Raw genomic sequence first — 14,441 nt, 5'->3', positions numbered from 1 at the left:
TCAATTCTTGTGACACAAATTAAGATTATTTTCTCAAATTGCTTTCTTCATTAGTTTCATCAGATGAGACTGTGATGCCCTGTTTATTATATCTGGTCTCTTTTCAGCATGCCAGCACATAAAAGACATGGTAGACAGTTTGATCATGCAGATAGACCACATCTAAATGTATCATCAGATGTAATTATATTAATATTCTATCAACAACTTTTTGTTTCTGATTTCCAACATAAAGCAAGATTAAAAACCCCTTAAGAAAATTTTCCCTAAAACAAAATAAACTTAAAAAAGAGTACCCAGAGTAGAATGAAGGTGGACTCATTTTTGACACCACAAACAAAAATTAACTCAAAATGGGTCATAGACCTAATGGTAAGGGTCAAAAATGTAATACTCTTGAAAGAAAACATAGACCTAATCTTCATGACGTTGGATTAGGCATAGTTTCTTAGATATGATATCAAAATAAAGCAAAAGGAAGGAAGGAAAGGAAAAAAAGTAGATTAAGTTGGATAACATCAAAATAGAAACTTCTATAGTACAAACACCAAGATAGTGGAAAGAAGTGTTATTCCCTACAAGGTGGAGTTGTTGAAAAGTTCTGAAGTTTCTCACATTAATATTTAGGTTATTAGTTTATTAATAGTGTTGTATTTATTTTCTTATCATTGGTGACTCTTGTAGCAGAATTTAATATGGTTTTATTGTACAAAACAATTTTTGCAGAAACATCACATTCCTGGAAATACATTTCAAGAAATGTTACAGATAACTAACTATTGTCAGATTCAGAAATACCAGCCAGTTAAGCAAGTAAATGTTACAGATGACACTTAAACAATGTGGGGGTTAGGAGCACTGACCACACTCCTTTACCCCTGGCTTACTCCCCCTTCCCCCCCGTTAAATTCACATGTAAGTTTTAACTCCCTCGAAACTATCTAATAGCCTACTTTGATTAGAAGCTTACCCATAGTGTAGACAGCCTGTTAACACTTTTTTTATATACTGCATTCTTCCAATAAATAAAGTAAGTTAGAACCAGAATTATCAAGAATATCATAAGGAAGAGAAAATTTATTTACCGTGCATTAAGTGAAAGTGGGTCGTCATAAAACCCTTCTTGTGGACATCGTCACATTAAGTAGACTGAGGAAGTAGGAGGGGTTAGTCTTGCTATCTCAGGGGCAGCAGGAGGAGGAGGAAGTAGAGGAGAGACAGGTACACTCAATGTAACTTTATTGAAGAAAAATCTGCATATAAGTGGACCCATGTAGTTCAAACCAGTGTTAAGGGTCAACTATAATTTGCTGTTGTTGAGAGATGGCGTACAATAAAGTCATGACTTAACATAGGCTAAAAAAACAAAGATTTTACTGTGGTGTTTTACTAACAGGGAGCCAAGAGAAAAGCTGTGTCAGGATACCAGTCTCATGATGATAGTTCTGACAATTCAGAATGCAGCTTTCCTTTCAAATATACATATGGTGTCAATGCATGGAAACACTGGGTAAAAACTAGGCAACTTGATGAAGATCTTCTGATATTAGATGAGCTAAAATCTCGTAAGTGTTTTCATTTCTTTTAAGACATTTTTAAAATCAACAATTTCTACCTTTAATTTAAACAAAAACGTAGTTTAAAATCTAAGAATGCATTTTATTTTAAAGTTTTTTATACATAAAAAATAATTTCAAAAAGTTTCTTAATGACATTAAATAATAGCAATTTTTAATTTTAATTCTTTTTAGCTAAATCAGTAAAGTTAAAAGAGGATCTGCTCTCTCATACCACAGCTGAGCTTAACTATGGGTTAGCTCATTTTGTTAATGAGATTCGAAGACCAAATGGAGAGAGTTATGCACCTGACAGCATCTATTATCTTTGCCTTGGAATACAGGAGGTTAGTATTTTGATGGCTGCTTTCAAATACAACTTTTGTAAGGACGGTGTGGTTGTGGTAATTCTTGCAGGAAAAAAAGTTGTGCTTCAGATTATTTAAGGTAGCTTTATGAAACCTCTAATGGCTTTTACTAAGAAAGAATTTCATCTCTTTAGAAATAATAGACTGTTATAAAAGATTTCCTTAGCTATTTTGCATTTCTGCTGTAATGCTATTGCAGAAGCAAATGTATTGCCATTACAGCAGAAGTACATACGTATATATGCATGTACTCCTAAAACCCTTCAAGCTCTCCAAAAGTATATACCAAAACCAGAAAGAATTTATGAGAAGAACAGGGTATAGACAGGTTACTCAAAATTCATTCATCTTTTGTAACAGGCCCAACAAAGTTGTATGTTTGCCACATATTTATAAATGATAATATATATGCATGTATATAATAGATAACCATTGCATCCTTACCAAATGCAAATAAGTGAATTCATGATTCACTTGATGTGTGGCAACATACAAACAAAAATGTCTTACCTCTGAATGATAAATCTGTTTCACCATATGGTTTTTGATGTTTTGACAACTTACTTAATAGTCTATTCATTAATTCTTTGGAATCATCTCATAAAAATGGGCCACTCCTTAGGGGCTTTAAACTTCACCCACATGTCTATGAATTTGAGCAAGTTCTGTTATGTATAATAAACATGAAGATCAACTTTAAGTAATGACCTCCAGTTCTGAACAAGTTGCACAGGCTTGAGTCCAGAGGTCAGAAAGGATCTCTAGCTTCACATCCTATGTATTCTGAAATGTATAAGATCACAAGGAGATCTCTTTTAAGTTTTATTTTTATAGGCCTAAAATTTAACGTTATTCTGTTAACAGGTATTAGATAATGAAATAAGTTACTGAAGAAAACTAGAACTGTCTTCATTTGTATTTTATTTATTTTCTCTTGAGAATAGAAATTTGCCTAAGATTTCTGTATATGATGGTGGGTAAACTGTGTGGCTGTAAATTACTGTGTATTCAGGGGCCACCACATATATTAAGTAGCAACCTAAAAAAAAACAGGTTTTATTTTTTCTCATTCTCCTTTGATAGATTTATAGATACTTTGAGCATCAGGCTTAGATGGTGATATAGGTCTACCATTCCAAAATCTCCAAACATAAATGCAATAACACCTAACTTGAATTATAAAGCTATTGTTGTCTTTATTTATTACAGTTAATATTTGTTAGGTAAGATCCAAGTTGTAGTTGTGCCCCTCCCCCAGAAGGTGTGCCATATATCCCCATCTTGTGTGCCTGTTAGGTGGGAGCACATCACTGCCCCTCCCTTCTTCCTCACACTTTGAGTTTAATTGTGTTTTTCTCTTGTGTGGGCATGTATTTGTTTGTCTACTAGTTTCATTTTAGTATTGAGTATATGAGACACTTTCTTTTCCGTTCTTGTAATACTTTATAAGGAGAATGTTCTCCAGCTCCATCCAGGTTAGTACAAAATATGTAAAGTCTCCAGTTTTTTTATGGCTGAATAGTATTACACAGTATATATATATACTACAGTTTATTAATCCATTCAGTATTCTAAGGACTGGAAAGTTTGAAAATACTGTACAGGAAGGGAGGTGAACCAGTCTGCTTCTTTCATTTTTTTTTTTTTTTCCTGAAGCCATTGCCAAGATTTCTGTAGTAGGTCAGAGAAGTAATACCAGTAACCAAGTTCATTTATAGCTTTTATTGGCTTTGGGTTTATTTCTTGGCGATAAGAATCTTGATTATGTATATTTACCACTCCACAATTAGAACCACAAGCCCTATGTATAAACATTTTTAAGTGTATAGTTCAATTGTATTGCATACATTCACCCACCATATATCTTCAGAACTCTTCAAGAACTTCCCATTTCCTTCTCCACCAAGCCCTAGCAACCACTATTCTACTTTCTGTCTCTGAATTTGACCACTCTGAGTGCCTCATATAAATGGAATCACAGTATTTGTTCTTTTGTATCTGGCTTATTTCACTTAGCATAATGTCCTCCAGGTTTGTCCATTTTGTAGCATGTATCAGAATTTTCTTCTTAAAATAGGTTCTTTATATAACAATAAGGGTTTCCTCAAAAAGATTGGTTTACTACTAAACTTTATACTTAATGGTTAAGGTGGTAATTTTTATGTTCTATTTACCACAGTTTTAAAAATTGGGTACTACTTATTATCATTATTGTACACATTTTACAGACTTGATATGTTTTTAAAGACTATGGTATTTATAAGCAGCTTTAAAAATAATCCTACAACTTAATAAAGCTAAGATATCTAAAATACGCTTTCTAGGAATCAGTGCTGTTTAATATTATTACTTTAAGGTGTGTACCAAATAGAGGCTATTTTTGGCAGTGTGTATCATGTTTACTGTAGATTTATTTTGTTCACATCTGACAATAAAAACAAGATACTGTGGGAAGGAATTATGTTTTTCTTTGATACAAGTATAGTAGGAATAACATTTTGTTGAAAAGACTAAGTCTTGTGGATGTATAGAGGAATAAGTAGCCACTTCTGTTTTGTATATTGAAAATATAATTGTGAATATTTAACTGATACTACATGAAAGGAGAGCACAGTAATTTTTCCCCTTCATCGGAAACAAAACACTTGATTTTTTTTACCCCCCTGATTTTGTGTGGGAAGAATTGTTATTTTTTATTTTTACATTTTTGAGACAGAGTCTCACTTTGTCACCCTTAGTAGAGTGCCGTGGTGTTGTGTCTCAACAGTAGCCTCAAACTCTTGGGCTCAAGTAATTCTCTTGCCTCAGCCTCCCAAGTAACTGGGACTACAGGTGCCCACCACAATGTGGGGCTACTTTTAGAGACGGTTTTGCTCCTGCTCAGGCTGGTTATAATTCGTGAGCTCAAGTGATCTGCCTGCCTTGGCTTCCCAGAATGCTAGGATTATAGGCATGAGCCACCATGCCTGGCCTGGAAGGATGGTTATTATTGGATGTTCCTATAATACAGAAATCTCAGAATCCTACAATAACCATCATTAACATTTTGAAATTATTGTTTTACATTTTACATGTGAAATGTCCCTCCCATTAAATTATCATAAGTGGAAATGTAAACATCTTTTTTCTTAATGCTCCCCTCTTTATCATTGTTAGCTAGATGGTTATACTTCTCTTTGTTTTTTATAACTTGGCAAAAGACGTTACTCCATCTAAGTACATGAGACCATATTATATACTTTAACCTCTTTCTTTTTCTCCCTCTACTTTCTTATACATTGTGGCAGCCTCTTTAAAGTCAACTAGAGCAGGCCTGTGTATGTGTTTCACTGTATGATTTATCACATTTTAATCAGTCATTTCCAAAATGATGAGCATTCCCTTTGTTTTTTGAGACAGAGTCTCACTTTGTTGCCCTGGGTAGAGTGCCATTGGCTTCACTGTAACCTGAAACTCCTGGACTCAAGGGATCCTTCCACTCCAATCTCCAGAGTAGCTGGAACTATAGTTGAGTGCTACCATACCCAGCTAATCAGGGGTCTCACTCTCCCTCAGGCTTATCTTGAACTCCTGAGCTCAGGCAGTCCTCCTGCCTTGGACTCTATAGAGTGCTGCAATTACAGGCATAAGCCACCATATCCAGTCCCCCCTTGTTTTATAAAATACTGCTATTATAAAAAAATATTGCTATTATAAACATTGTGCACTCTCTTTTCTCCTCTCCCCTAAATCTTCTGTAATCATCCTAAAGAATTGATGCTTTTATTTCTGAGATACGATTCCTGAAAAGATATTGTCGGATCATAAGAAAAATATATTTTTTATTTTTAAAGATAGCAGCAGACTTCTTTCCAGAAAGGTTGAGGATCTTTTTGTGTTTATTGGCCATTTGCATTCATTTTTCTATGAGTTGTCCCATTTTTCAGTTGTTTATCCTTTTTAGTTGGCGAGAGTTTCTTGTTTTTTATAAATGGTAGGAAACTCTTTGTCATTTCCCCAAATTTTTCTCCAGAATTTTTAGTTTTTACTTGTTACATGTTAAGTCTTTTATATGGAGGAATGCAGTTTTTTTTTTCACTTTTAAGCACATAGAAATGGATTTTTTTAAGAAGAGTAAACTCCATTTTACTAAATTTAAAATTCACATCACTTATGTGGCTTGTTAATTCAAGTTCTATGTAAATGGATAGTTTTTAAGTAATTCTATTAAAATACTTAAAACATTTCTAAACTTACTAATCAGAGGGTCTTAAGAATTTGTTTTTTTTTTTTTATAGCAGTGATAAAATCCTTTTATTGGTTATTAATTCAGCAAATGTTTGAGTACTGTTGAATGTAGGACACTGGACATTTAAGTAGGCTTTGGAGATAAGCATGTTGATGGCTTAACATTTTCTGTTTATTCTTTTCATGCATTGCTACATGACTGACATGTTATCCAATCCCCTAAACAACCTTTCTATAATTATCACCATTTTTTGATAAGAATGTGGAGTTAAGTAACATAATGAATCTAGTTAGCAGTTTGATGTAAAAGCTCCTGCAATATATATTACACTTAAGAAATTGGAATACAAATCACATTTGTGAATAATATGTTTACAAATAGTATTTAGAGAGTTTTATACTCATTTTATACTGGTAGCACAGAACTGGGATATCATATGAAAATAATACAGCAATGTAGAAGACATTGAGTTTTGAAATACATGTAGAAATTTTCTAGGCAGAAATGATGAAGAGAGGACAGTGGCATTATAAGAAGAGATAAACATATATACAAGGGCAGTTTTCCAGGCTGGAGTGTACAATATGTAGTGAAGAGAGCTTTAGGGTGATGGGGAGGATAGGTGAGGCAGGCAAGTATCAGACCCCAGAGGGCCGGTGTTCTGTGATTAGATGTTTGGAATTGGTCTTTTGTCTAGGACCAAATATGAAAATGTTTTAAATATTTTTAAAGATCACATTCAATGTTATTTTTCTTACATAGGCCACTGAAGGCTGGAATATTTTCATTGAAACTCAAACTATTGTATAGAACTACTGATTTGCAGCTAAACTATAAGTCTCTAAGTTACTTGTAGGGACTTATAAGTAAAATCTCTTAATAATAATAATGATATACCCTAGGCTAGAGTGTCATCATTTTTTAATAGCCCTCAAATTATGAATGTCTTAAATTCCCAATATTTTAATTTTATAAATTCTTATGTATACTGGTTTCTTGCTTTAGCTAGCTCTCCAAGACATTCTTTTGATACATACTTTTCATATTAATGACAATACACGGCTAAACAAACATTAATGGTCTGGACATGTTTTTCACCTATTAGCTATATTATATGCATTGTGCTTCTGAATACCAGTACCATAATTTCTGTTTAAGTAAATAGATATCAATTAACGTGATGCTTTGACCTACAAAGCATTTTTAGGCTGGAAAAACAAAGCCCTTAAAATGTGGTGCAAGACCCCATCTCTACTAAAAACAGAAAAATTGGCCAGGCATCATGGTGGGCACCTGTAGTCGCAGCTACTTGGGAGGCTAAGGCAGGAGGATCACTGGAGCCCAGGATTTTGAGGTTGCTATGAGCTAGGCTAAGGCCACGACACTCAAGCCTGGGCGACAGAGTCAGACTCTGTCTCAAAAATAAAAAAAAGGAATATGGTGAGAGGTTGAGAAGTGTTTTGAGTATAAAATACATTCAAGATTTCAAAGAAATTTATGAATTTTGAAATATTAAATAGCTCACTAATTTTTATATTAAAATTGCATGTTTGGGTTAAATAAAAAATAAATCATACTTGTTTAAAAAAATTTTAATGTAGTTACTACAATGAATATTTAAAATTTATGTGTTATACAATATATGTGTTATACAAATACACATATATTGTATAGATAGCCCATATATTTTTATTGTTCAGTACTGATCTGTAGAGTCATTCTAAAATTATTTAGAGAACTCTAGCTCTCTCATGTACAGTTCCAAACAAACCAAGTAAAATGAGAGATCAGCAACTCTTCTAGTTCTATAGTTGAAGATTTTCTTTGAAGATAGTTTTTTATTAAGAGGGCAGCTAAATATTTAGACAAGTCTATCCTATCAGGGAATTTTCCCTGGGGGTTAGTTCATATATGTTGCTGCTATTGGCAGCTTCTCCTTTTCCTCTGTTTCTGAAACAGGTGATAGGGTAGCCATGTAAGTATATAAATTAGGTGTTTGTAAATTGGGAACGGCCTATAATGGAAAATAACAGCAACAATAATAATACAGCATTGCTTCCCATACTACAATAGTGACTATAAAGTGTACTGTAATTTATTCTGTTAACAACAAGGGTAGCAGATCTTTGAATTTACCATGGATTGGCTAGAGAAACCTTTTTAGAAGAGCTAAGTATTGGCACTTCATTTAGTGAGCTTCGTAGATTTTGGCTTGTTATTGCTAAAGTTGCGAACGTACATAAAAATTATTTTCCCTTTGTTGCTAGACTCACAAATGAAAATACACATTTCTCTTATTTTTTATTTGTGTTGTTTTATGGTAAGACCACCACATAAATTGTTGTTCTGAACTTGAAAATTTTACTTTAGTGATTGTTTTATATAATGTGCAGCTAAGTTTGCATTTTAAAAAGTCTAGAGATGCTACTTTACATGAGATTGAATCACAATACTGTATATTAACCAATTCAGTGCTATGCAGTAACAGTGAGGTTTTCCAGATGGGAAATGGTATTTTTAGAACTCTTCCCCTCTCACTAACCTAAAATCAGGAAAGTGACCTGCCTGGTCACTTTCATCAAGTGCCAGGCTTTTATCAATTGGTCTGTCATCCTATTTGAAAGGCATTAATTAAAAGTTTTTGTCTTACTATTTTGGAATTTTGCTGGTTAATACTCCTTCTGACAAAAGAATAACATTAGATCAACACAAATGATGACACTCTAGCCTAGGGTATATCATTATTATTATAGAGAGATGAGCTGTCACTGTGTTGCCCAGGTTAGTCTTGACTATTGGCCTCAAGTTATTCTCCCCCTGGGCTGGAATTAAAGACATGAACCACCACACCCAGCTGGTATAGGTTTTCATTAATGTACATGTGGTATACATTTTTCCTTTCTTTTATTTTTCACTTGCCTGAGAAAGTAGGTTTTTTGTAGACAGCATATTGAGCCATACATTAAAAAAGAAAAAAATCCAGCTTGGGCTGGATGCAGTGGCTTGCATTTATAATCCTGGCCCTTTCTCGCAGGCTGAAGTGGGAGGATCTCAGAAGGCCAGGAGTTTTAAGACCACCTGATTGTAACTGGAATTTCTGTGTTGGGTCCTTGATCTCTTAAGTTCGGAATGGAACCACGGACCATAGTAATAAACGAAAGGACAGGATTTATTGACAAAAAGATTGATAAGCAAAAGAGGGAAAACAGAACCTCTAGCAGTGGGGGCTTGTCCACGTGGGAAGCCCCTGTTGTGGGCCTTCTGTCTAGAGGGTTATATGTTGTTTTACCTATCCTGTAGCCAAGGGGTTTGGGGAATGTATGTTCAAAACAGGGCACACTGGCCAGAGGCCTGCAGGGAGAAAATAATTCTAAAATTAGCAAGAGAATTCTGTCCTTGCAGTCCTTGCCCCAGGTGAGACAGTAGGGTGAATCTTCCCTATGCCCAGAGGAACTACCCAGATGAGATACTGATCAGGCTGCCTTTTTTTATTTGTTTTGTTTTTTTTTTTGTGACCTTGCTTGAGCCCAGAGAATGTAGCCTGTTTGTGTCTAGAGGTGGAGTTCTGTGATGAGACTTATTTCTGAGCTCACCCAGGCCTAGAAAATGGGGGGGGGGGGCCCTGTCAAGCTCTAAGTGGAGAAGCCGTTTATCACTAGCTTTTTAATCTTAGAATTCGAAAAAGTAACTGGGCATGGTGGCATGTGCCTGCTGTCCCAGCTACTTGCAAAGGCTGAGGCAGGTGTATTGCTTGAACTCAAGTGTCGGAGGTTGCTGTGAACTGTGATGATGCCACTGTACCATAGGCAGGCAGTAGGGCAAGACCCTGTCTTGGAGGAAGAAAAGGAAAACAGTCTAACTTTGTCTGTCATTTTATTGATGTGTTTAAACGAGAGGCCAACAAACTTTTAAAAGGCCAGATGGTAAATGTTTTGTTTACAGGCCATGTTTGTCTGTATTGTAGAGCCATTCAACTCTATAGCATGAAAGGTGCATAGACTTTATGCAAATGAACCAGTGTCTGTATTCCAGGAAAACTTTATTTGTAGTGGGTCAGATGTGGCTCAAGGGCTCTACTTTGTCCACCCTGGTTTAGACTTTATCCATTTAGTGTACTTACTGCTGTCCTGGAATTAAAATAAAATCTGTTGTCCTACTGGTTTTATAGTCTTATCTGCTCTTAGTTTTTTTGTCTTTTACTGCTTTCTTTTTAATTTATTTTCACTCTTGCTTTATTATTTGTCCCTCTTAGAAGTTTTTTTACTGGTCATCCTAGAATTTATAGTATACCTATTGAACCATTATTTACTTTCATATAAGTACTGCACATTAACCGATTGCACCAGTGAAGCTCCTTGTTTACCTTCAAATAGTATTATGCCACTTGTAGTTTAAGAACCTTACAACAGGGCTCAGCGCCTATAGCTTAGTGAGTAGGGTGCCGGCCACATTCACCGAGGCTGGAAGATTTGAGCCCAGCCTGGGCCTGCTAAACAACAATGACAACTGCAACCAAATAATAGCCAGGCATTGTGGCGGGCACCTGTAGTCCCAGCTACTTGGGAGGCTGAGGCAAGAGAATCGCTTAAACCTAAGAGTTTGAGGTTGCTGTGAGCTATGATGGTATGGCACTCTACCAAGGGTGACAATAGTTAGACTCTGTCTCAAAAAAAGAGCCTTACAACAGTATACTTAGCATACCCCCAAATCCTACCTCCCATTCTTTGTACTGTTGTTACCATACAACTTACTTATATATATTTTTATTTTTAAATCCCACTAGTATTTTAACTTTAGTGTTTAAATTACTCTGTTTAACAGTCTTCATTCTTAAGATTCAAGGCTTTTGACAGCAAGTTATAAGATTTATAAGTATACTGGCTCACAGGTAGAGAATTAAGCAAATAGAGACAATGAGAAAAACATAAACTTGACAAAGCCAGGGACATTTTATCCCATCTTTATTCTATTTGGTGTTTTTCTTTAATCATTAATTACTGTTACTTGAAAGTTTAAATTTTTCTCCATGCACTGGATAATAGACATTGGAGTCATATACTCTTATTTGTCTGACAGACTAAAGATTCTCATCCAGTTTTCACATTTTATACTGTGGAGTGTATGTTTTGGCTTTGAGTATTTTGAGCAGCAGATTAGTTGGTAATGTTTGGTTCTTTATGATTTCTATCAGTTTATGTCTCATGTTTTAATAGTATGCTTGCTTATCTTAGACATAAATTGTTAATTTTTTTCTTAAGAAAGAATATAATGCTCGGCGCCTTTGGCTCAAGCGGCTAAGGCACCAGCCACATACACCTAAGGTGGCGGGTTCAAATCCAGCCCGGACCCGCCAAACAACAATGACGCCTGCAACCAAAAAATAGCCAGACGTTGTGGTGGGTGCCTGTGGTCCCAGCTACTTGGGAGGCTGAGGCAGGAGACTCGCTTGAGCCCAGGAGTTGGAGGTTGCTGTGAGCTGTGAAGCCACGGCACTCTACCCAGGGGGATAGCTTGAGGCTCTGTCTCAAAAAAAAGGAAATGTAATATGTTCACTCTCTAAAATCATCTGGTTTCCATTTAAAAATTTTTTTATTTTTTTTCTAGTACTTGTGTGGTAGTAATCGAAAAGACAACATATTTATTGATCCAGGATACCAGACATTTGAGCAAGAATTGAATAAAATACTCCGAAGTTGGCAACCAAGCATACTTCCAGATGGTAATGCTATTTTAAATCAAGGTGTTGTTAATGTGATACTGGGATTATTCTTACTGAGTATGTTAAAATAATTAGGAGGTTGTTTTGGCATGGTGGCTTATGCCTGTAATCCTAGCACTCTGGGAGGCCAAGGCAGATGGATTGCTTGAACTCAGGAGTTCAGGGCTAGTCTGAGAAAGAGTGAGACCCCCATCTCTGCTAAAAGAGAAAAACTATCCAGGCATTGTGGTAGGCACCTGTAGTCTCAGCTAATTGGGAGGCTGAGGCAGGAAGAGCTCTTAAACCTAAGAATTTGAGGTTGCTGTGAGTTGTGACGCCATGGCACTCTACCCAGGGCAACAGTGTGAGATTCTCTCTCTCTCTCTCTCTCTCTCTCAAAATAAACAAATGAAATAATTAGGAAGTCATATAAATTAGCTTATTTTTCTGAGTGCTCATGAGTTCATATGATATTTCTCTCTTGTTGAATAAACTTCATAAACTAATGTTTATGAAGCTTTGTAAGAATTGTGACCTACTTTCTTTGGAGTAAGAGACTGGATGCTGTGTCTTCGGCCCTCCAGTGGAGGGTCTGATTCTTGCAAACAACTGTTTTAGATGTGTGAAGAAAATGTGAATATATATGGAATCACCTAGTTTTTCAGGAATCCTACAGGTTTATATTCCATTCTAATCATTGCCTGCTTCTCCTCCTGAAGAACAGAGGCAGACATCCAGTCCCTATTCTAGAGACGATAGTTCCATAGTCTGGTGTTAGCCTCTGTGCTGTTAGAGCTTCATAGGTAATTCCAAAACTCATTTCAGTTGACCAGGTGTGAATGGAGGATTTGATAATAGGTTTGTTCCTACATTAATATTATCTGCTTCTAGATGGTCAAATGAAAACTGTTTTTTTTTTTATTATAATTCTTTTAAAATAGTTCTCTCTATTTAAGGGTCAATATTCTCTCGAGTTGAAGAAGACTATCTTTGGAGGATAAAACAACTAGGATCACACTCTCCAGTAGCTCTTCTGAATACGCTGTTCTACTTTAACACTAAGTATTTTGGCCTGAAAACAGTGGAACAACACTTAAGACTGTCCTTTGGCACTGTGTTTAGGCATTGGAAAAAAAATCCTTTAACAATGGAAAATAAAGCGTGTCTTCGATACCAAGTGTCTTCCTTATGTGGAACAGATAACGAAGGTAGCGTATGTGTGTGTTTTTATTTTCAGATTATCTGTGGTAGAAATATACAAACACAAACTTTGCATTGCTGCATCACTTGTTAAGAGCCTGAGGATTGTCATTTTTATAAAATAAACGATGTCTTCAGATTTCTTTGTTCCTTCTGTTTGAATAGTGGAAGCCATAACTTAAAACTCTGAAGGATACCTAGTCCCATTCCACTAAGAATGAATAGTACTATCTGGATGTTGGCTTCTATTCTTCAAGATTAGTTCTAGGAGGTTTATTTAATTTTATTTTTTAAGATAAAATTACTACTGGAAAAAGAAAACATGAAGATGATGAGCCAGTATTCGAACAAATTGAAAACACAGCCAATCCTTCCAGATGTCCTGTGAAAATGTTTGAATGCTACTTGTCTAAAAGGTGAGTGTTAATGATACTTTAACCTATTTAAAGGGTAGTATAAGGTAGTTGGTTTGAATGTAACAGTATCAAGAGGTATAATTTTTTTACTGATGCTTTTTCTCTCTTCACTTAAATCCATTCAGTTACAACTTTTTATATGAAATATCTGTCATGTACTTCATACTTTAGTATTCAAGCATATATTAAGAAATCACTCTATTAATGAAACTGCTGCTACTGTCATCTCTTTTTAAATTTATAGCAGTTCCAGTGACTGTGCAAAGCAGGGGCACGAACTTGAGAAAACAGCCTTTTAAGGTCTGAAGGATAGAGTAATATACTGAAAGTACTATACTTCTTCAGTTATACCATTGGTGCTTTTCCCAGTCTGAGACTAATAGGCATTAAATCAATGAAATGTTTAGCAACCCTAGATAATTTTATGCTTATCCTTTGTTTTAAATAAGCACTCTCTGGTTTTCAAAAGGTTAGCATAAACGAGTACTTCTTATATCAACAGTTTTACAAATCACAGGTCCCTAGGATGGCCCTCAAGAACTTCTAAATACAGTAATGTCACCTATATAGGATGATAGTGGTACAGGTTGAATATCCCTTATCCAAAATATTTGGATGGGATTTTTTGGATTTTGAAATATTTCCATATACATATTAGAGATCTTGGGGATGATAGGGTCAAAATCTAAACATAGTTATTCATTTATGTTTCAGATATACCTTATATATACAGGCTGAGGTAATTTTATTTTCCCCTTGTGGATGTTGAATAAACTCTGTGTTGTGCTCCTGCGTTTTGACTTCTACCCCTTCACATGAAGTCATGTGTAGAATTTTCCACTGTGGTGTCATGTTGGTGGTCAAAAAGTTTCAGATTTGAGGGCAGCACCTGTGGCTCAGTGAGTAGGGCACCGCCCCATATACTGAGGGTAGTGGATTCAAACCCAGCCCTGGCCAAACTGCAACAAAAAATAG

The 14,441-nt window shown here is 35.5% G+C and overlaps 1 protein-coding gene across 3 annotated transcripts in view; it reads left to right on the top strand.

Moving 5' to 3' along the window:
* Positions 1 to 14,441, top strand: part of ZMYM2 (zinc finger MYM-type containing 2) — a 106,078-nt gene that overhangs the window by 90,008 nt on the left and 1,629 nt on the right. For all 3 annotated transcript variants that reach the window (XM_023517226.1, XM_023517227.1, XM_023517228.1), the window contains 5 exons: positions 1,397 to 1,565; positions 1,752 to 1,903; positions 11,757 to 11,871; positions 12,807 to 13,058; positions 13,346 to 13,466. In XM_023517226.1, coding sequence (XP_023372994.1) covers positions 1,397 to 1,565; positions 1,752 to 1,903; positions 11,757 to 11,871; positions 12,807 to 13,058; positions 13,346 to 13,466 — 809 coding nt within the window. The remainder of the gene's footprint in view (positions 1 to 1,396; positions 1,566 to 1,751; positions 1,904 to 11,756; positions 11,872 to 12,806; positions 13,059 to 13,345; positions 13,467 to 14,441) is intronic.

This window comes from Otolemur garnettii, unplaced genomic scaffold (assembly GCF_000181295.1).
Source record: "Otolemur garnettii isolate 467f Iridium unplaced genomic scaffold, OtoGar3 scaffold00106, whole genome shotgun sequence".
NCBI classification, from domain to species: Eukaryota; Metazoa; Chordata; class Mammalia; order Primates; family Galagidae; genus Otolemur; species Otolemur garnettii.
The sequence above is the reverse complement of the archived record's forward strand: the minus strand, read 5'-3'. Positions and strand labels throughout refer to the sequence as shown.